The sequence below is a fragment of the Protopterus annectens genome, chromosome 12.part0 (assembly GCF_019279795.1).
Source record: "Protopterus annectens isolate FY-2018-M chromosome 12.part0, PAN1.0, whole genome shotgun sequence".
Taxonomy (NCBI): domain Eukaryota; kingdom Metazoa; phylum Chordata; order Ceratodontiformes; family Protopteridae; genus Protopterus; species Protopterus annectens.
Genome location: NC_056746.1, coordinates 254,703,625 through 254,726,686, shown reverse-complemented (window position 1 = coordinate 254,726,686; position 23,062 = coordinate 254,703,625). Strand labels below are relative to the sequence as shown.

At 42.3% G+C, this 23,062-nt stretch overlaps 1 protein-coding gene across 1 annotated transcript in view; it reads right to left on the bottom strand.

Moving 5' to 3' along the window:
- Positions 1–23,062, bottom strand: part of LOC122816489 (ankyrin repeat and fibronectin type-III domain-containing protein 1-like) — a 2,048,587-nt gene that overhangs the window by 400,111 nt on the left and 1,625,414 nt on the right. Inside the window, exon 10 of the mRNA XM_044089320.1 lies at positions 19,682–19,789. Coding sequence (XP_043945255.1) covers positions 19,682–19,789 — 108 coding nt within the window. The remainder of the gene's footprint in view (positions 1–19,681; positions 19,790–23,062) is intronic.

The following is a 23,062-nucleotide window of genomic DNA, read 5'->3' as shown; positions in this document are numbered from 1 at the left end:
TGGGACCGTCCCTAGCACCTTCATCCTGGGTGGCTCATTGGAACAGACTCTTGAGAACGGTGGAACCAAATTTTGCTCTGTCCCTGGAGGCCATGTCCAATTTGTAATGCGAAACAAAGGTATGAGGAGAGGCCCATGTGGCTGCCGCACAGATAATGTCTATTGGTAGTCTAGCTTGAAAAGCTGTAGATGTAGCTAGTGCTCTAGTTGAATGGGCTTTTGGCTTAGAAGTTAATTCTCTGCCTCTGAGTTGATAAATAGATGTAATCACAGAAGACAGCCACCTAGATAGGGTTACCTTAGATACAGGATGGCCTTTCTTATTCTCTGCATACGATAAAAACAGTTGATCAGACTTTCTTATTTGTTTGGTTCTATCCAAATAGTATCGGAGCTGGCGGTGAACATCTAGATAATGTAGCTTTTGCTCCGCTCTATTAGTATAGTTTGGCAAAAAAACTGGGAGATCAATCGATTGATTTAAATTTGTCTGCGAAGCCACCTTGGGTAAGAAGGATGGATTAGTCCTTAGAGAAACTCTGTCTTTATGGAAGATTAAGTAGGGAGGATGAATGCAGAGGGCGTGAAGCTCAGATACTCTCCTAGCAGAAGTAATGGCGACTAGGAAGAGTGTCTTCCAGGAAAGAAATTTCAATGAACAGGAGACCGCAGGTTCAAAGGGGGGAGAATCAAGGATGTTAAGACTAAATTAAGATCCCACTGAGGTGGAGGGTCTTTGATCGGAGGCTTAAGTAAAAATACACCTTTAAGGAAAGCTTTGCAAAGCTTATGGGACATGATGTTGTGGTCCGATAAGCCTATATGAAAATTCGATATGGCTGCCAACTGAACTTTTACTGTAGAGGCAGAAGACCCTGAATGAAAAATTTCGGCTAGGAAGTCTAAGACCGAATGAATTGGGGCAGTAAAGGGATCTATATTCCTTGCCTTTGCCCAGAAGGAGAAACGTTTCCATTTACTAGTGTAAATCCTTCTGGTGGAAGATTTAAGGGAAGCTACTATGATATCCTGGCGGGATTAGAAATCATAGGAAGCCTGGCTAAAGACGGAAGTGGAGCAACCAAGCAGTGAGGTTGAGAGAATGTAGGGATTGGTGCAGCCCCGACTGATGGGTCAACAGATCTGGAGCTGGGTCCAGATGCCAAGGCTGTACCAAAAGATAATGATGTAGGAATGGAAACCATATCTGTTGAGGCCAATAAGGGGCAATGAGAATCAACTTGGCTCTCAAGGCAGTTGCTTTCTGAATTACTTGTGGGATTAGAGGAAAGGGTGGAAAGGCATAGAGAAGTCCCCGAGGCCAATCTTGGACTAGAGCGTCTCTGAGGGGATGGCCTGGAAGGGGGAAGAGGGTGAAGAAGTCGGGGCATTTGCTGTTTTGGGAATTAGCAAAAAGATTGCAGCAAGGAAGGCCCCACTTCAGAAAAATCTCTTCCGCCACAGATTGTTTGAGAGACCACTCGTGTGGCATGAGTATAGCTCTGCTCAACCTGTCTGCTATGATGTTGGACTTCCCGGGGATATGCGTTGCTATCAGAAACCACTGAGAGGAGATTGCCCATTGCCAAAGTCTGAGTGCCTCTCGACACAGGGGATAGGACTTGGTTCCGCCTTGCTTGTTGATATACCACACTACGGACATATTGTCCATTTGGATTGCAATAGTTCCCAGGGGAAGAGAGTCGTGGAGGGCTTGCAATGTTAAAAGCACTGCTCTCATCTCTAGGACATTTATGTGCAGGTGGCGTTTGAAAGGTTGCCAAGTACCATGGACCATCCTACCCTGAAAATGCCCCCCCACCCGATCAGGGAGGCGTCCAATGTAACCGTGGTGACCAGGGGAGGAGGAACAAAGGGTCTGCTTTGATGGACTTGAGGGGACAATATCCACCAGGACAGATGACTTTTGCAAGTTGGAGTTATCATGATCTTGTGGTGCATAGGGAGTTGCTGAAAAGACCATTGGGCGAAAAGCATCCACTGTAGAAGATGCATGTAAAAATGTGCAAGAGGAAAAAGTGTTATGGCGGCCGCCATAAGACCCAATACTTTCAGGACATACCTGGCCTGAATTTTGTCACTCTGAAGAAGAACATGGACATGGTTTTGAATATCTAAGACCCTTTGATCTGTTAACTTTGCTGAAAGATGTATGGTGTCCAAGTTGGCGCCTATAAAGGTAATAGACTGACAAGGCGACAAGGCAGACTTTTCGAAATTTATAGAGATTCCTAGCCCTCTGCAAATGTGAATGGTGTAAGCTCTGGCTTGGAGAAGTTGATGCCTGGTGGTGGCAGTGAGGAGTCAGTCGTCTAGATATGGAAACACCTGGAATCCTTGCCATCTCAGGTGAGCCGTAACCACTGCCATACATTTGGTGAACACTCTGGGGGTTGTAGTGAGACCAAAGGGCAGGGCTCTGAATTGGTAGTGACTGGCCCCAGCCGAAAGCGGAGAAACCTTCTGGAGTGCCTGTGAATTTTGATGTGATAGTACGCATCCTGAAGGTCCACAGAGCACATCCAATTGTCCTTGCCCAGAAAGGGTAGAATGGACTGTAGCGTGACCATCCGGAATCTTGTTCTCTTTACAAACTTGTTTAGTTTGCTGAGATCTAATATTGGTCTCCAGTCCCCTGTCTTTTTCGGTACCAAAAAGAACCTTGAGTAGATTCCGGATCCTAGTTGGTCTGCTGGGACTGGCTGGATGGCTCTTTTTGCTAGCAGTTTTGATATCTCTGGTACTGCTAGTTCCCTTAGACCGGGTGGAACATCTGGAAGGGTTCCCTTTTGCTGAATTGGGGTTTGGATAAAGGGAATTTTGTAACCCTAGGATATGATCGACTGTACCCATTTGTCTTGAGTAAGGGAAAGCCAGAGTTTTGGGTACAGCAACAATCTTCCCCTGACTGCCTCCGAAGGTGGACAATCGGGCAACATCTCAGGGATGCTGGAAGGGTTTGTCAGAGAGAGGCTCCCTGCTACACTGGTTCTGCGGACCCCCTCTGCCCCTAGGGTGGTGTCTGTTGTTGTTACCCCCTCTGCCTCTGGGGGTAAACTGACCTATTGCGTCAGGCATGACTCCTTGAGATTTGTGGAACCACATTTTCCCACCCTTCTGACCCTTAGGGTATGGTCTTGAAGGGGTGGAGAAAAGGACACCTACGGCAGAAAGAGTCTTGCCATCTTGTTCACATCTGGTCAAGGTGTCTTTCACTTGAGGTCCGAACAAAGCCGAACCATTAAAAGGGGAATTTGTGAAGGGCTCCTTGAAAGGGTCCGCAAAATTACAAAGCCGCATCCAGGCGTGACACCTTAAGGCCACTTTTGTGCCTGCGGCCCTACTCGCTCCATCGGCTTCATATGAAATTAGACGCATGGAGGAGTTAACAATCGAGTTTAGGGTTCCAAGCTGTGAGTTGATTTTATCCTGGGACCCAGCAGCTGACGGATCCTGTAAGACTTCTCCCAACTCTTTGAGAATATCTCTCTGAAGGTGGGTGAAGTGACACAAGTAATTCAGCGACCGCATGGCAAAGGTCACTGAAGAAAACATCCGCTTACTGTACCTATCCATGGTCCTAGAATCCTTATTAGGAGGATGGATAGGTACTGAAGGATCAGCTAGTTCCTTCTTGGTGGCTGCAGCCACCACCATGGCATCTGCCGGTACACCTTTTGTTAAGAATTGTTTGTCAACTGGTGCCGTGATGAATTTAGATGGCCTCCGAGGGGTGGGTTCCACCGAATCCGGGGCCGACAATGCCTTCTGTGTCACTACTTCCATAAGGGGGTTGAAAGGCGGAGACACCCAGGAGGTGGAGGGTCGAGAACCAAATGCCTCCAGGTACACTGACTCGTCCTCGGAAGGATTAAGGGAAGACCAGTTCCCCCTCTGCTTTAGGATTTCTAGGATGTCTGAGAAAGAGACATCCTCAGAGGGGGACTTTGGGGATCCCTCCAACTCATCCAAGTCAGTGTCAGATGTAATGGACTCAGGGGAGTCCACATGCTTCCTCTTACATGTCCTCTTATGCGGAGGCTCCGCTGACAGGTCAGGAGAAGCCTCGGAAGAGGAAGATATTCCCAGTGGGGAAACCTGAGGTGTTGGATCTCTGGGTCCAGGAGCAAGAGAGTGGGAAGAGACATCAGCAGGCACTGTAGTGGGAGGAGCTGATGGAGCTGACCGTTGGCTATGCCCTGGGGCTAGTACACTCCTCATCACCTCGAAGTCTCCCCTCTCAGAAAGGCCAGAGGGCTCCCGCTCCGAAGAGGTGGGAACCCCAGGCCGCACCGACAGGGAAGGCTCCGAGGCCGATTTTGGGGCCGAGCTCACCAGCGCCGATGCTCCGAGAGGGAGAACGGGGTCGGACAATTGTCCGATGTCACTCGCCCCCTCGGAGCCAACGAGAGAGACCAGGTGCCCAGATCCCTCCAATGAAGGCATCAAGGAGGAGATCGGAATGGAAGATGAAGGAGCCGAAGGGGGAGGTATCGGCTCCGACGCCACAACAGTCATGGCTCCGAGGAGCTGCGGCTCCGAACTCTGAGGGATAGTCGAAGGAGGAAAAATAGGTGGAGTCATAATAGCTACCATCTGATGAGATGGACTACAGATCATTTGGGCCAATGCCTGAGACTTTAACAGCCTACTTACCACTCTCTCAAGGTCGTGGTCAGAAAGCCTGGATGACCTAGAAGATCGGCTCCGATGGCTCCGCTCCGAGAGCAGGGGGGATCTCGGAGCCAAATGGATGGACTCCAACGAAGGGGATCTTGACCTCTTCTTAGATATGGATGGAGCCAAAGGAGCCGAAGACACGTCGGCTCCAGCCGGAGCCGACCGTGAATGCATAGATTCAGAGGTATCGGCACCGAGTGGGGCCGAGACAGAAATCTGTGACTCAGAGGGATCGGCTCCAGCCGGAGCTGATCTAGGCACAGACAAAGAACCAGCAGCCGAAGGCTTAGTACTTGGAGCCGACGGGTTTGCTGGTTTCGAAGGCTTCCCTGACGCAGACTTAGTCGGGGAGCCCTTGGGCTTTAACAAGCCCCTCAATATTAGTTTGTTCCTGTGCTCCTACAGGACTGTTGGACTGAACGCATGACACACAGAACAAGAGTCCTGCAGGTGCAGGGTTCCCAGGCAGTAAACACAAGAAGTGTGACCATCTGTCAGAGACATTTTCAGACAGCACGAGTCACACTTCTTAAAGCCTGAGACCTTAGTTTCCTTTGGTTCCTTCGACATAACAGTGTCGAGGGAGCACAAAAGGAAAAAGAAACACACACACACACACACACACACAACACTCAAAAAACAATAAAAATATTAAGTGGGATACTGACACACCCAAACACTCCACAGGATCCCTAAGAATAATTAGGAAAGGGGCAGGCTTAAGGCCTAACCTAAAGAGTGGAGGGGGGGATATAAGGGGAAAAAAGGGAAAGTATTAACAGGAATAGGATTAAAAGTAGTCGATAACTACTAAAAAACAACTGGGTGAAAAACTAACCAAAAAGGGTGACTGAAAACTAAGTATTCAAAAGACTTACCAGGAGCCGGTAAAAATACGCACCTCGCAAGCGAAAGCGGCAAACGAGATCTGGGGAGTTATCGCCTAGCATCATGGGATATAGGGTTGCCTCGAGCCGGTAAAATAAGCTCTCAAGCTTTAGTAAGTGGCCGAGTCAGAGCCGAGGATCGGCTCCGAACCCATCCAGCAAGAATGAAGGCAAGCTTGACAACTTAACATTAAATATTTGCAAAATGAAAGCTGTCTGTGTAATTCTGTCATGGATATTTGCAGTCAATGCAGTTGTGTTGGTGGCTGTGTCCATAGAACATATTTGTAATAGCATATTGGCATATACTCTACAACGTTATGTTCATATTGTTGGGGGGGGGGGGTGAATGTCTGATTGCTACGGTCCATGTTATACTCAGATGTGACCACTCCAGATGCTGTCTACAGACATGTATGTATGTGTATATACATACATATATATGTGTATATATATATATATATATATATATATATATATATATATATACATACATATATATATATATATATATATATATATATATATATATACATTATTGCATACGTTTATCTGTACCTCCATAGATGTGTAGATGTTTCTAACCTATCTATATATCTACATATATATGTAGACCTGTATATATCGACATGTCTCTATGTATCTGTCTCTCTCTCTCTCTCTCTCTCTATATATATATATATATATATATATCTATAAATGAGCGTACACTTATAATTGGGTACATGGTGGGTTGTCCTATTTCAACACATTCCTCCCTTTTGTGTTTTAACCTGTCTGCATACACATCTGGGATAGGTACATCCTAGGTAGCTTAGTGTTAGGTTAATTGGAGGATGGAGTACATGGTTGCTGGTTCTACTCCTGGAAGGTGTTATTATTTTACCTCTCAGGGTAGGCACTGGTAGTGAAAGTGTGAATAACACACATTTACGTGGTTGTGAGCAGGTTTGCCTGTGGTCTGCACAACGTTAAGCAAAGGTCAAATGTGTGAAGCGCTTCTCCGTTTACCGTGTAGCAGCGCCAATTACCGTCGCGCAAACACGTGGAATCCCGCTTACAGCTGCTTAAGAGTGCTTTAATCCACCTGCATCTAAAAGCCCTTATTCTGGCCCTCAAAATAACCTAACAGCCCTTGAACCCGGGACCATGAATACCACAGTCACTGACCTTACCACTACGGCATCTGAGATATGCACGAATGTTATGGTGTTTAGAATATAAATTGTACTGCAGACATTCCTCACTACTGACAACATATATGACAATCAGTTAGTGTACATATGTCTGATACATGTTAATGTTCATATGTTTGTGAAAGTAGGTGTTGCAATGTGACATGACAGGGTGTATTATGAATGTGTATGGTTCTTGCTTTGTGTCCTTTTTATATTGTCCCCATACTCCATGTATGCCCCCCCAGTTCACTTATTGGACATCCACCCCAGGCCCTCCTTGAGGCATGATTGCATTACCCATCATTCCTCCCTCACCCCAATCTTCACATACACAACAACCACCCCTTCTATGGTGACTTAGGTTAATATTAATTGTTATGATACCAGAGCTGCATGTGTTTTGTGTACACTCCAATTCCTTTGGAGTGCTTCTGTGTCACGAAGTGTATTCATAGATGCTTATATATATGGCTATTGCTGTAACTGTATAATATATATATATATATGTATATATATATATATATATATATATATATATATATATTTATATATATATATATATATATATATATATATATATATATATATATATATATATATATGTATATATATATATATATATATATATATATGGTCTACCTGAGATGGTCGACAAGCCATTTGATCGACTTTTATTTGTCGACAATTCATTTGGTCGACAGGCAGATTTGCCCCTCCCCAATGTTGTGCAACCCTGGGTTGATATATATAGTTAGGGGTGTGGGAAGCCCCCACATAAAACTGCTTGTTGACCAAATGAACTGTCGACCAAATGAAAGTCGATCATTTGGCCTGTCGACCATGTGATAGGGATCCATATATATATATATATATATATATATATATATATATATATATATATATATATATATATATATATATATATATTTATATATATTTCGTATTAGTTTGTAACAGTAATACATCTGTAGACTGGAATGTGTTGGTTCACAAACTACAGTACATTACAATGTACTGTACATATGTTCACAAGGCCACTGTCCCATTTGTGATCACTACAGTGAAATGCATATGGTATAAGCTGTAGTCTTAGGACCATGAAAAATGTGTATACCTTGGATGGCTTAGTGGTACGTCCCATGCCTTTAGTGTGCATGGTCCAGGGTTTGACACCTGTGATGCTTTACGAATATTTTTACTGCAGAGTTAAGCTCATTTACCCAGTTGTAAGCATGTTTAACAGTGTTTGTGTGACATTATCACAGCAGTGAAACACAGTTAAAGAAACATTGTGATATATAACCTGTGTGCGCAAACAGGGCCACATCCGCTAACTACTCCGGATATATACCTGTTAGTGACATAACATCTCATTATGTGCTGTCATGACATTACATTCTCTGTTGACTGTACTCTCCTGCACGCATGGGTTTATATGGGTGATTTGAATGTTTATTATACAAACGATTACAACCTATATCTGCAAGCTGTGGTTAAGGTATACTTTTGCACATGATAAACATCCCTGCCTTTATTGGGATTGTAACCTCGAATGCACAGATACTATGCGGATGCTGTAACCATTACACTGTTGACATTAACGTTGTTTCTGCCTATTTCCTATTTAGATGATTTCTATGTGTAAGCTAGGCTAAGCAAAGGGCGGTAGCCCCCTAACTCACTGAGCTTTACGTACTCATGATATACCAACATATAACAAATGTACTGTGAGACAATACATTACATTCCTAACTACATTAGGCATAGCCCCTCACTGACACACTTCAAGGGAAACCGTGTTGTGTGAATGGGTAACAGACTAAACACCCCTGGGATCATGTGTCCCAGAACAATACAGCCAGGGGTGAGGAAGCCTGGCCAGTTTGATAGCTGCAAGACCTGTTGGGGGAATTGAATGGTGTTGAATTGCCAAATTAAAGTGCCCTGTTTAGATCACTAAGTTCCCCTATCACCCTCCACAACCCCAGTCTTCCACAGCTTCCTGAAACTCTGCCTGGAATTGCTTCATTGGCTGTACTTGACATGACAGAGGCTCAGTTACATCATCAATGGTGTGGGAAGGCCAACACACTGTTGCTATGCTTCTAATTGCCCTTGGGCAGATATATAGTAAGCTATCTGTGCACCTCTAATGTGCAGGCCATCACAGCCATAATATGCAAATAAACAGACATTCAGATCACAATATACAGTGTGAACTCACCATGTAGTCAAAAAACAGTTGAGTACAGCATGAACATACTGAACACTGATACTTAGTTACTCCAAATGCCTATCTTGGAAGCTAGAAGACTTGTATAAGGTTAAGGCTTTCTATTGCTTGCCACTAGGTTACCTACAGGGGAGATGACAATCAAGCACAGATGGGGCACATGCATGCAATGATACCATACCAGCCTATGTGCCTGCCTTACACTTTGGAATACTGGCCAAGGCTATTGGCGCCCCCATGGTGCCCTATTTAGGAGAGTCTTGAAGGTGAATACCAGCTCCGTAAACAGCACAATAGCAGATTCAATGTGGTTTATGCTACTCAACACCAGGGGTTGAGATCACAACATGCATGCACTCACAGCACTCCTCAGGATGGACAACATCAACATCTGTGCATTAACTGCAATCTGTCTTAAGGCTCCTGATAGCACACCAGCACTACCAGACTACAACCCATACCACACATTTCAGCCACGGAATATGGACTGACAGACATGGAGGGGCTGTATCCATATTCATCAGGGATACCTACACCTCCAGGTTAGTGGGGCAGCATGATACCTCTGTGATCATCCATGTGCAGCTAACATCAGCCACAGCAACAATGTTGCATGTGGACTTCTACGGATCACCCTCCATGACCCAGGACCTCCACTCCACCTACTGGGAGACAGTGGAGAACACGAAAGTCCTAGCACACACCCTGGCATTGGTCGATGTCAACTACCATACCATTAACTGGGACACGTACACCGGTACTCACTTCTGGGACCAGTGCTTCCTGGAATGTATCATCTCATATGCCCTGTATCAGGTGGTAACCGCCCTAACGTGGGGTGGAAGCTAATAAATGTGGTCATCACCAACATGGGCAACAGTTGCACCACAGTGTAAGTTTACCGGTCACTGGTTAGATCTGACCATGAACTATTTACTGTTTCCACACCCTAGCATCTCCCCCACACACGGATGCCATAGTGTATACCTTTCCTACAGCTAAATTTACACTACTAGTGACAGGGGTGGGGGATTTCACAGCCCCCATGCTAAGGGGAAATACTGCTCCAGATACAGACAGATTTACAAATGCAGTCTATAAGTGCCTACATGGATGTATGGATTGTGCCATCGCTGCCAAACCAAGACTCACTCCTCCTAGACAAGGACACTGGTCTGGTGGACCTCTGCAATAAACAGGCTATACTACAGATGTAGGATAGTGTTCCAGACACACAGCAAATCCCACAAAGGACTGACATCCTTGACCACTATTAGTATGATACTTAGGTCCCTCATGACATCATCCAAGGCTAACATCAGCAGGAGAATACGCAAGGATTCGAAAGATAACCACAAAGCCTTTTTTGGCTATGTCAAGGATCTACACGGTGACACACAGATTTTCATTGTGCCAGTGAAATATAGCACAAAATATGCTGACCCTACTAATATCACCAACATCCTTGCAGATACATGCGGTGCATACTTCACCCCCTAAAGGGCCCACAACACTACACGTAAGGTACAGTATCCCAACCATCAGAAACCCACAGGTGGAAATGGCCCTCTCTAACAGCAGAACACAGCGTCAATGGAGGCAGATGTTGACCCAGACTGCATATTGCAAACTGTACATGACAACCCGCCCCCACCTAATTATGCATTCCTACCTCAGCCTCTCCACAGGCTACATGCCCATACAGTGGCACGTGGCAATGGTTATTCCACTCCATCACGGGGAAATCACAACTGACCATGGTAACTACCACCCCATAAGCCTGACTAGCCTGGTCTGCAATGGTATGGCTCACATCCTCATGGCACGCATTAACAATGACATTGGTGACCTTCGGACACGTGACCCAACCCAGGTCAGCTTGGTTGACTGCAGTTCATGCCTACTAAACCTGTTTTACATCTTACAAACAGTCACCAAGATGTTAGATGACAGGGGAGGTGGTTCACACATGCTACCTGGACCTCACCAAGGCTTTTGACACCATGCCCCACTCAGGTATTATTGATAAACACACCAGCCTGTACATTCACCCATACATCACAGGTTGGGTTGCCAACAGGCTTACACACACAACCCACATGGTATGACTAGTGGTCTCCAGGTCCACCTCTTGAACAGTCATGACTGGTGTCCCACAGGACTCAGTACTGGGAGCCCTACTGTTTGGCATAAACATCTCAGATGTACAGGCAAACACAGATGGACTACGGCAGAACATGTTTGGCAATGACTGCAAACTAGGAGCCATGACTGATAGTCCAGCTGACATGGACATCCCTCAGGGGACCTCACAGAGAACGTCACAGGGCACCACTGACATGGCCTCCAGCCAAGTGCCACTAACTGCATGGTCATTCCATTGTGAAATTGGAACCCACATATTAACACATGAGCGGCAGCCACTTTAATACAGACGAGGTAATGGGGTATCTGGGGACTAAGGTAGATAGTGATCTCCCCTGTGACAATATTATCTTCACAGTAGTTAGGACATCCTTCTATGTAGGCCATCTGACTACTAAAGGATTCCCATCTAGACATACTGGGGTTATAGTGCTCCTTTACTCATCACTCATCAGTCTCATCATGGGGTATAATAATCCATGTGGGATGTACCTCAGACTACACGTCCAACAGCTGGGGGGTCCATGAATGTACCTCACCAAGGGGAATACTGGCCTCCAACATATGGCCTATGCAGCCGGACTGAATACACTACTGCTTTACTCAGCGGCATCTCGTTTACCCAGAGATGATCTCCACTGACCAACACAGCCATGTCGAACTCTGGCTTGATGGATATGCTCCACCTATGGGAATCCATGTCACAGTGAGCCACACACTGTAGTGAACTGACCTTGCCACAACAATAACCGGAAGATGCTGGAGGGACAGCTTCCTGTCACAAACACTCCCAATACTTTGGAACAACATCCCTATCTACATTTTACAGAGCCCCTCACTAACACTCTGCAAGAGAAACCTTGAAGGGTGGATGGGGAAAGGTAGATGCACCCCAGGGATCCCACCATTGGCTCTGCTCCACAGACGGATGGTTAATGACTCAATGGGGTGGAAAATGCTGACACATTTTGGCTGTCCTTATGAATGGCCTCTGGCAGTTGGCCAAGTATCTACCTATGAATCTATACATACAGTATCTGCATATGCTGATAGCTTAGTTTACTGTTCAGGTGTTGACTTACCTTGTGCCACTGGCTGTTGTGTGTGCAATAGTTGAGGGCTGCCTATGTGGGATGCATACAGTAGACTGCCTATACATGGCAATTTACAGGTAGTCTTTTGTGTGTGCCATCCATTTTTACTGTATGTGCAGGTGAAGGGTGTCAGTCCCTAGGTGCCAACACTGTCAGTGTGTGTGCTATATGTTCCCTCTTTGCCAAGGCATGTGCATACTGGGCACGCCTCCATCTGCCTACTGGGGCTGGCTTAGGGTGTTTGTGGTCTGAGTACCTCTATGACTGTGGGGCCCTTGGCAATGGTAGTGGGCTGTGAGGGCCTTCACCATTCTGTCCCTGCTGCAGCTGTTTCTGCAGGACCATATTGTGTAGCATGGCACACACTATGAAGATGTGGGCACGTGCCTGGAGAGTACTGCAAAGCTCCACCAGATATGTCTATGCAACGGAACTGTGATTTCAGCACCCCAAACACATGCTCTATGATGATTCTGGTTTGTGTGTGTGCCTCATTATGGTGTTCCTGCAAGGGTATGTGTGCATTTCTGATGGGAGTCATCATCCACGGTTCCAGTGCATAGCCAGCATCCCCCACCGGGTGGCCATTTGGGATGTCCCTCCTGGCAAATAACCAATACAGCTGTGAGGCATGCCAGATGTGGGAGTTGTGATAGCTTCCAGGGCTGCCAGCATACACATCCATGATAATGTCCTGGGCATTGCACACAACCTGGCAGTGGATGGAGGGGTATCCCTTATGGTTTATGTAGTGCCTTCCCTGCTCACCGTGTGGTGACTTGATGTGTATGTGCGTGCAGTCTATTGCACCCAGTACCTCCGGGTATTCTGCCACATGGTGGAAGAGATGCATATTACTGGCCAACTCCTCTTGCATTCGGGGGAAGTATATGTACTCATTGGCATGTGGTAACATGGCATCCAGGAACTGGTGAGCTACCCTGGATGCTGATGCCTGTGAGATCCCCATGATATCCCCAGTTGGTCTTTTAAAGGTACCTGTAGCTAGTATTCTCAGGCTTACACATACCTTCATATCCACTGGGATGGGTTCTCCTCTGTTTGTTCTGACTGTGAGGCGTGGCCGGCACAGCTCCACAAGTTGCTGTAGGGTGTCCCTGTCCACCCTGTAACGCTCTTCTGTTTCCAGATCATGTAGCCCCTGGTAGGTTAGCCTGGGTCTGAACACTCTCCTCTTCCTCTGGTGCCTGCGGTGGTTGTGTGCATCATCCTCCACAACACCTTCAGTCTCCAACACATACTGATGGATCAAAGCTATGGCAGTCCCTAACATGTACATAATAAAAGTTCCCCATCTGTATACACCACTGGTGCAGAGTGTATGGGAATACACAAATGTGTGTGAGGTGCTTTCAAACTTTATAGTATTGTGCTATAGATTCTGCTGATGTAAGTGGGTGTGTATGAACTATTCCAGCTGCTGCATGTCTTACTTATGGGTTTTGCAATGAGTACTGCAAGTGTGGGGCCTTTACTGTGGAGATCTACTTGCCTGCCTTGAATACTCTGTTGCCCTTTAATTCACTTTTAGATCTGTATCCCCTCCCATTATCAGGCATGTACCCACCTGCTGTCATTCTTGTTTTGTACTTTCCCTACCCAGTCATGGCGAATTGTGCCTTGTAGCTGATATACTGCATATTGCCTTTGTTCTGCTTTGACACTTTGCTGTTTTCTTTGCAGTACAGACCCTCCCCTTCCCTGTTCTGCAGGTAGCTGCTTGCAGCCTTGTTAGCTGTTGTCAATGGCCCACTGTAGGCTCCTAGGTGTTAATTAGCCATTTGTACTCCAGTTTCACTGCTGCAGCATTTCCTTATTTCTTTCCTATATCCTTCCTGTTTCAGCTGCAATGCATGACACGCATACCCATTTACCGGGTTTACGTGTGTTTTCATCTCCATTCACATGCATACTCGGTTACCTTGTGTACTCTCTGCCAAGCATAGCTATGGGCAATTTGACACATCCCTATCCTGCAGCTTTGCCTAGCTAGGGGCAGTCCGGTTTAGCAATGCTCTAATGTGCTTACAGCGATGGTGACACACCCCTCTCTTGATGTAATTTTTATCTCAAGGGCTCACCTCAGTGTTATAACGCTACGCTGTTTTGTGCATCCTTACACCAGCAGGAAATCTGCAATTCACTATTACTCCTCTCATTTGCATGGCATTGCCTATTAATTCCTAGCTACTGCGCATAACACTGTCACTGCCCCTTAGCAACCCTTGCGCCATGTGTATGGTGTAGCATGCCTGCCATTGACTATTATGGGGAAATCATGATATGTGTTTCATTGCAGTTTTATTCTGTATTTTTATATATTCCTTGCGATCCCCTTTACGCACCGATGCCCTGCATTTTAACTTCGCGTTAGTGTGGGCATAATATTAAATATTCTTTTTCATATTTTGTGCATGTTGTTTTATGCCAATGGCTACATATTTATCCATTGGCATATATTAACAGTATAATACACATGTTTGGTCTGCTGTCATGGCTCCGATTTTATGTTTGCAAAATGTAAATTGTTTTTATTGGTTTACATTTCTGCATGCTTACACTATGCCTGCACCACTTCCTGAATTGCTATATACCTTCATTTGCATGCTACACTGCTGCACATGGGGTGATTTGAATACAGGCACCAGGAGCTGTGCGGGCGTAGCGTACACAGGTAGTGCACATGGAAACAGCTTGTACCCAAATCGCTCGGCGGCCATATTTGGTGTTAGTTCGCCAACGCTACGCCTGCACCTGGCACAAGCTTCATGAATCCTGGGGAATATGTCCTACAAGGACTGCCTTAAAGCCCAATGATTACATTTGGTCTCTTACAGACTGCTAAGAAGTTACTTGTAGCTAGCATACAAGACATCCTCCTACCGTTACTGACAGACTTACTTTATATCTGCATTTCAAATGACATCAGAAACGCTAGATACAAGGACCAAAACCTCTGTAACATAAACAGAATGGTTCAGAGGGACATATCTATTTTGTAGTGGATACCACTGCTCTGGGACAGACTCTCCATCTGCGTAAAACATAGCTTATTCCTGACACAATCAAGTGTATTGGAAATAAGAAATTTATCAAAGGACTCCCCCCACTAGATTTCTAATGGATAGAGTCAGCTCCTAAATGATTTGCTCCAATGCATGATTCACCACCTACTATCTGTGTTTTGACCTAGTAATTACCACTAGAGATATAAAGTGGGATTGCAAGGATTTGATAGGGTTCAGAAATTTTAGCCAAAAAGAAAATATGGATGCTTCTTATAGGGGATCTAGTATGCCTTTGTAATATAATGCGCTGATACTTTATTTATGGCTGAATTAGTACAAAGAGTTTTTCATTGCACTTGAGTTAGATAATGATGTGTGTTATAAGAGAGAGTCCACGTTCTGTCTGTGATATGAGCAAACCCTTCGGAAAAGCTGTGTAAGACTCAGGCCTCAAAAAACAGAAATATGGAGATCTTTTATGGGCAACTCATTTGATTATTGGATTTGTACACTGATATATGTGGCTTGAAATGCAGGATTGTTCTAATCAGACAGCAGGTATTCAAATGTTTCAGCTCATTGTACTGCTGGACAACCCAGGTAGCTGGAAGAACTTTGCATACAAATTTTTCATTGACAAATATCAAGAAATTTTTATTGAGGTTAATTTGCAGTTGCTACACATCAAGACACATGGAAAAATTATGAAGATCTTACAGTACTACAGGCAAAAACAAAACCACTGCACCAGATAAAGTCCAGACCAGGCTCTAAAAATATAATGCAAGAATTCCAAGCAGGCAAAGGACACGCATGGCATAAAACCAAATTATTTATTTAGTAAAAAACATGTAAGCACTTTCACATAGTACAAAAAACCACAAAGTGCTTTGGACGTTGTTCTTCGTTTTTTGTTTTTTATCACTTTCACATAGTACTCCTACGCTTCATCAGACATAAAATTCTATCACAAGTCTAGACATTTTAAACACTGTCAAACCAATCACTGCTAGCAACCTTTTTCCCTCCAATTAAATAATTAGTGGAAACCAATTGCTTTAAAGTAACCTCATACTTTAGCAAAATAAATGCAGAAAATATGGTCTTTCCTTCATCTCTTTTTATAAATTAACATTACTGCCTAAATATAATATGACAGATTAGTATAGTTTTTCTATTTTCTTTCCTTTCATAGCCTGTGATCAGTACACCCCACCCTGATACTGCAGAAGCTCTGCCACAAGGCCATCTCCTAAACATTTTCACTAAGAATTTGTTCTTTGTACAATGCAAGCAAATTTAACTTGAAAAACCTTGCTGTGTATTAATTTCATCTAGTCAAATACATGCCTGCCTGAGCTGGAAATTAAATTTTAACACTCTCCCCAACAGATTTGTCCTTGCACTCTAAGGACTATTCACTAAGTTCGCCACTGTCCTTTCTCTTGACCAATAGATTACACTGTACAGTGATGGCGAACATATGACACGTGTGTCAAAGATGACACATGCCATAACGTTTTGGGTGACATGTCAGTGATCACCAACACCCATATTACCAAAGACACTGCTTTGGCATTCATTGCTCATGTGAAATGCATGGAATTATTTTGTGGCAGGAGCTTTTGACATGCCAAACCCAAAAGGTTTGCCATCACTGACACTGTATATGCCAGTTACTTAGTCTTCTTGGCTGACAGGTTCCTGCATTTGGAAATTAAAAAAAAAAAAAAAAAAAATATATATATATATATATATATATATATATATATATATATAAATATATATATATATATATATATATATATATTCTACTTTGTACTATTCTGCTAATTGTTTCCATTGGCTATAAACTGATTACTCTCTCTTATAATTTGACCTGAGGATGGAAGTATGTTGTTTCCAATGTATACACAGAAAATATACTACTAGGTGATGAGAATGTCAGTTGGTTGGATGTAATCTCTTAACTTCGGTAAATCTGATGTAAACTTATTTGGTTTCACACAACTAATTAATAATCCCACATACTACAGCAAGACATCGATTCCATAATAGACTGGATCCTCGTACCAGACCCTAGCAATACACCTCCTCAGGTACAATGTTTGACTATGACTTCAGAAATATCACGTGTCAGCACCAGGATATCAGGAACAAGTTAACTTTCAAAGGCAAAATGCCAATCCAGAAAAGAATCAAAATTTATAAAATTCATTGCATAAAAAAACAAACAAACACAGCTGAGCTCTTTCGATCCTCATGGGAACTTCATCAGAACTGTGAGTACATCAAACTATCACCATTAAATTCCTCAAACTGCACCATGTCATTTCCTTAATGCCTCATTAAATCATTTTGTAAAGAAATTCAGTTTAAAATATGCATGGTCAATACATTACATCAGTTCTGTTATTAAATCGACAAAATGACTAAAAGCATTTGAAAACAATCAATACCTTATATACAATATATTAGTTTTAATTTATAAGTTTGCTACAAGCATCTTTAAAACACTAATAATGGAGGTATGACTATTCAATCCTGGGGACACAGCGGCATTCAGTCTTAGTTGCCAAATCAATTTTCTATACTCTAACGTACATTCCCGAGGACCACCCCTGGGATTTTTACTAACAACTTCAAGAACTGAAAACTTTAAATCAAACTCCATCGATCCCTTACACAACAAAAAGTGTCTAAATGAAGCGTTGTTACTCCTTTGCTTTTTAACATCATAAAAATGTTCATTCATTGTTTTTTGCAAAGGTCTCTCTGTTTTGCTGATATAAAATGCATGGCAATACTGACAAACTGTGACATAAACTACTCCTACATTTCCAAAATTCACCTTACAATGTAAAGATAATTCAGTTTTACCCACATAACTAATTGCAAGCTCTTCCTTCATCTTTAACATTCTCACCAACACACTCCACACAACAGGCTTCCCTAATACAGTATACAGATAACTCCACACTCATTTGCACATCTGACAACTCTGTACACCTCCCAAAAATTATTCAGGAGACTTTAACAGCAACTGAAACATGGCTTTGTTACTCATAACTCATTCACAACCTTAAAAAAATATTTTTCCCTAAATCCCTCGCCCATGAAAAAACAAAATTTAAAGTTCTCTTTCTTGATAATAAAACTACTGAAGCCCCTTCTCATAGTACATTATTAGGGATACTAGTGTATGATAATATTAACTTCAACCTGCATATACAAAATTGCATAAGAAAAACTCGTCAAAAACTAGGGATGCTTTATAGATCCAAAAAGTTTTTCACTGATGTAACTAAAGCTACTCTTGCCTCTATTTATCTCCTCCCCACACTTCTTTATGGTGCTCCCTCCTTACTAACCTTCACGCATTGCAAAAAATCAAAACTTGAACAATGCTATAACAAACTTGCTAAATTTGCAGTAAATACCCCTTTCAGAACCCATCACTGTATAGCACTAAAAAACCTTAATTGGTTAGAACTACCCCATCAAATAACATATACACAGCTTCTTACCATCTATAAAATTATCCAGAATCAATCTGCTTGTCAAGCACTAAACAACGTTTTACACAGCTGTGTTCCTAGTTGGTCATTATGATCCAATGACCAAACCTCCTATCTGTTCACAAACCTATCAAATCTCCTGGGCATTGTCTGTACTTGTACCTTGTTGTTAAGGCCTGGATCTCCTTATCTCTAGCCATCAGGTCAATACCCTCCCTTCCATCCTTCAAAACCATTCTGAAAGACTTCCTAGCCAAATGATGGCTTTCTTCTGTCTCTACACTTGGATAAACTATATCCCTAAATGTGAACAAATAGCTATTCATACCTTACATCGCCTTACTCCCCCTTCTTCACTCTCCTCCTAACTTCTATCAGTTTCTCTCCCCCGGCTTTCTCTCTAAATATACCATAAATCTGCTTTTCTCTCACTTCATATTACAGTTCATGTTTGTATTATACTAACTTTCCTACAATTTCTCTATAAACAGGCTAAACTTTCTCTATTAAATCATTGTCATATAACTTGTATCTATTCTTAACCAATGTTTTCATATTATGTGTGATTTTGGTATAATTACTTAAACTGTACTTGTTTTATGTATTATTTTAAAAGACTGCAAAATTATTATTCTTAAAATGTTTTGTAATACTATGAAATTTTCTCCCCAGGCCTCCACCGAAAATGGTCTCCTACCCTGTCAGACTTTCCTGGTACTCAAATGTCAATAAATAAATAAAAAATAAATCATAGTTTTAAATATTGCACAGCTATTATCAAATAATTCCATTCTATAAGAAAATGTCTTTATTCTGGGGTGCAGAACGTAAGAGGAAGGTTGACTTCAAGGGTCAGCCTTACCTGCTGTGTTGAATTGTTTTAGCATGCTACGTACCATGGCAAATGCAGTTTTGATGGGCAGCCTTGACCTGTGTCAAAAGTTGATCCAGAGCATCTGTCTGTCCTCTACGTCGTGGTATTCTTCCATCATATTCTCTCCAGTCTATAAACAGCACAGTGAAACAAAAGGCAGTACACATATTTAGAAAATAGCAAAAGTAGCTAGTACCAAGATCCCGGACTGAAACACACTTATTGCTGTGTGATTTATCAGCATGTAAATTCATAATACTGCTTCCACTTGGGGGGGGGGTAGCATAATTTTTAAGGTATTTACCTCAAAGGCACAAAGTCCAGGGTTTTATTCTTACATTTTGGGAACCATGGTTAGGCTTAAAAAGCCCCCCCCCAATGTCATTAGCCGAGTAATTACCTATGAAATATGATGGCAGCTATAAGTAACATGCATTTTAAGATTAAATAGATATTTGGAATGACTTCTTATGCCTTTTTAATGAAATGAGTTGGTTGCTCTATTTTAGAACAATGTATAACAAATGCAAACCTAAGTAGAAACAAAGCCCTGAGGCAAACATTTTCAAGTCTAATTTTGTGATATAATTAACAAGAAATATATGCCGAATCCTGACAGATGTTAATGTACTTCACCTAAGTGGCACACTCTCCATAGTTTGTACTTACTTTGCTGACTATAGTGCGAAGATTTGGCTCTTTTATCATGTTATAATTATCCTGTGTGTGTGCTTCATTCATTTTAAAGTCTTTTACTATTTTTATACCAACTGCCTTCTTGTGGAACCAGTTCTAACCATTTTCCTACATCTCAGTGAATAAAGACTTTTGGATAGTCCAGAGATTTTTTTCTGGAGTCTCTTATGTTTCTTTATCCAAAGGTGCAGCTCAGTGTACCTTACCAAATGCCTACATTTTATAGCAGTCTACAGACAGCAAGCTATGGCATGTATCAGTCATATAACTCTTCACAGCCCATATTAACAGAGTTTAAAATAATGCCTAGCATGCAGTCTAAGTGTATGAAATGGTTACTACTTAATTTACTAACTGCTTATGTGAACAGGTGATTCTCAGACCCTTTTCAGTAATGATGTGGGCAGAACGATAAGTACATTTGTCTGCAACAGAGACCTTCACTTCATAAAATAAATACAGTTTTATTAAGGTACAAACAAAACAGTGATGTTTACTCTTCTCATATATGTAGGTGAAACAAAAGAAATATCTCAAAGTTGTTTTCTTTAATGGCCCACAGAAAAGGGGCACAGTTTGCCATATAAAGATCATAAGTGGTTTCCAATAGGTCTTCTCTTTCTGGATTACCTTGGCAGGAAAATATTCAGCTTCCTTCAGATATCATCCACACGGTCACATCATGCTGCAGCACTCCAAAAAAAAAACAGCTGTTCTAGACATGAAGTCCCCCAAGACAGGCCAACTTGTCTCAATTGAGTGTTACAGCTCTTCTTCCAAACACCACATTATTGGATAACTGGCTTAAAAATTCTGTTAGAGCATTTTTTGCCTAATACACCATGTATCTGACTGCCTTAAAGTAACAGATATATTTTCATTATGATGTTAAAGAAATAATTATTTTTATAATATTTACAGTAACGATTCTATGTACAGCAAGACTATCTGCATTATTTTTGTCTCGCTTTTACATCACTTTGGGTTGTCCTTCTGCTAAGAACTGCCACAGTATGTTGCACAAACTCTGCCCAGCTTGGACCTCTTAGTTTCAGACCCAGTATATAGACTGTAAACTATAGATAGGGTATCTGCATTGTGGTGGGACCAGACTGGTCTATGTTTTACTTTGAAATTAAATCAATGTAATCAGAGTTCCCACCTACATAATTTTGTGTTTCCATCCTGTTGCCTATTCAACCATCTCAGGGGCATGGCCTTTGGTCAGTGTAAATGCTCAGCTGATGAGTCAATACTTTAGCAAAGACAGCCTTCATCTGACTGTCAAAATGCTCCCTCTCAACAGTGGAATACTTAGTTTCTGCTTTACTCAGCTTATGACTCAGAAAGCATAAGGGATGTTCTTTGTCATCAAAGGTCTCTGATAGCACTGAACATAGCCCTACATCTGATGCATTAGTATAGACTACAAAAGGCCTGTTGACATCCAGAGAAAGTAATACATACTCTGAATATGATATTTTTTCAACTGTTTAAAAGCATTGCCTGCCTTTTGTGTCCTCTTTACTTTAAGGGACATGTTCCCTTTAGTCAGTTGTTTAAGAGTGCAAGCTATTGATATAAAATGGGGAAGCAATTTTCAGTAGTAGTCAGCTAACTCCAGAATGCCCTCACTTGCTTCTTAGTTCCTGGAGTAGATCAATTTCTCAATACTTCTATGTTTTTCTTTCTGGGGCCTAACAGTCCTCCTACCAATAACATAACCTTAATATTTTGCATCTCTCAGGCCTAACTTGCTACAGTAGGCATTGCCTGCGAACCTGGTTTATCTTAGAGAGTCCACTACAGACTGTACTTTAACTAAATGGGAGACCCAGTCCTTGAAAAGCAGCATACTTGAAATTTTGTTTTAGGACTCCGTCTATTAATCTTTGAAAGGTCATGAGGCCCCACACAACTTGAAAGGAATGGCTAGACATTCTGGTGGTGAAATAAAACAGTTTTTATTTGGTTTCATCAGTTAGAGGGATCTGCTTGATTCCTTTGCTGGGTATAATGTGGTCAAGAATCTTGCTCTCTTCAATCTTCCCTATTAGTTCATCAGACCTAGGCACTGGGTAGCTGCCAAAATTAGAAATAATTCTCAGCTTCTTAAAATTATTTTAGAACCTGATTGTTCCATCAGGTTTTGAGACTAACACTATGGGACTGTTCCATTCACTTCTTCCACATCGTTTTCTGTGACTCTGGTAGTTTGTGGTCTCAGTATGGTGTTGAATTATGTCTGTTCTTGTGGGTTGTCCTCAAAACACTTTTTCGTTTCTTAAGAGGAAACTCCCTTGTCTCTTATTTCTGTGGATAATGTGTCATCTACAAAGACAAATACAGAGCCAGTTTCCTGATGATGTTGTAAATCAAAGTCCATATCAAATAACAAAACACCAAAGCTCTCTGGGGAAAAATAGGCATAACACTAGCATAACATATTTAATTAATTCAATGCTTTTGTCGAATAACATCCACCAGACATTTTCAGAATGAATAAAATCATTAAAACCCTTCCTTATAAAGACAAAATTCATCACATGCCCTAACAAAATCACATTATCTAACAAAAGTCAAATGATCAGATAAAAATAATAATTTGCATAATATTAAAAACACATAAAAACTATAAGTACAATAATATGATGTCATGAACTATATTGTTAACTACATGTTTGATGCTAACCAGCTGATTTTCATT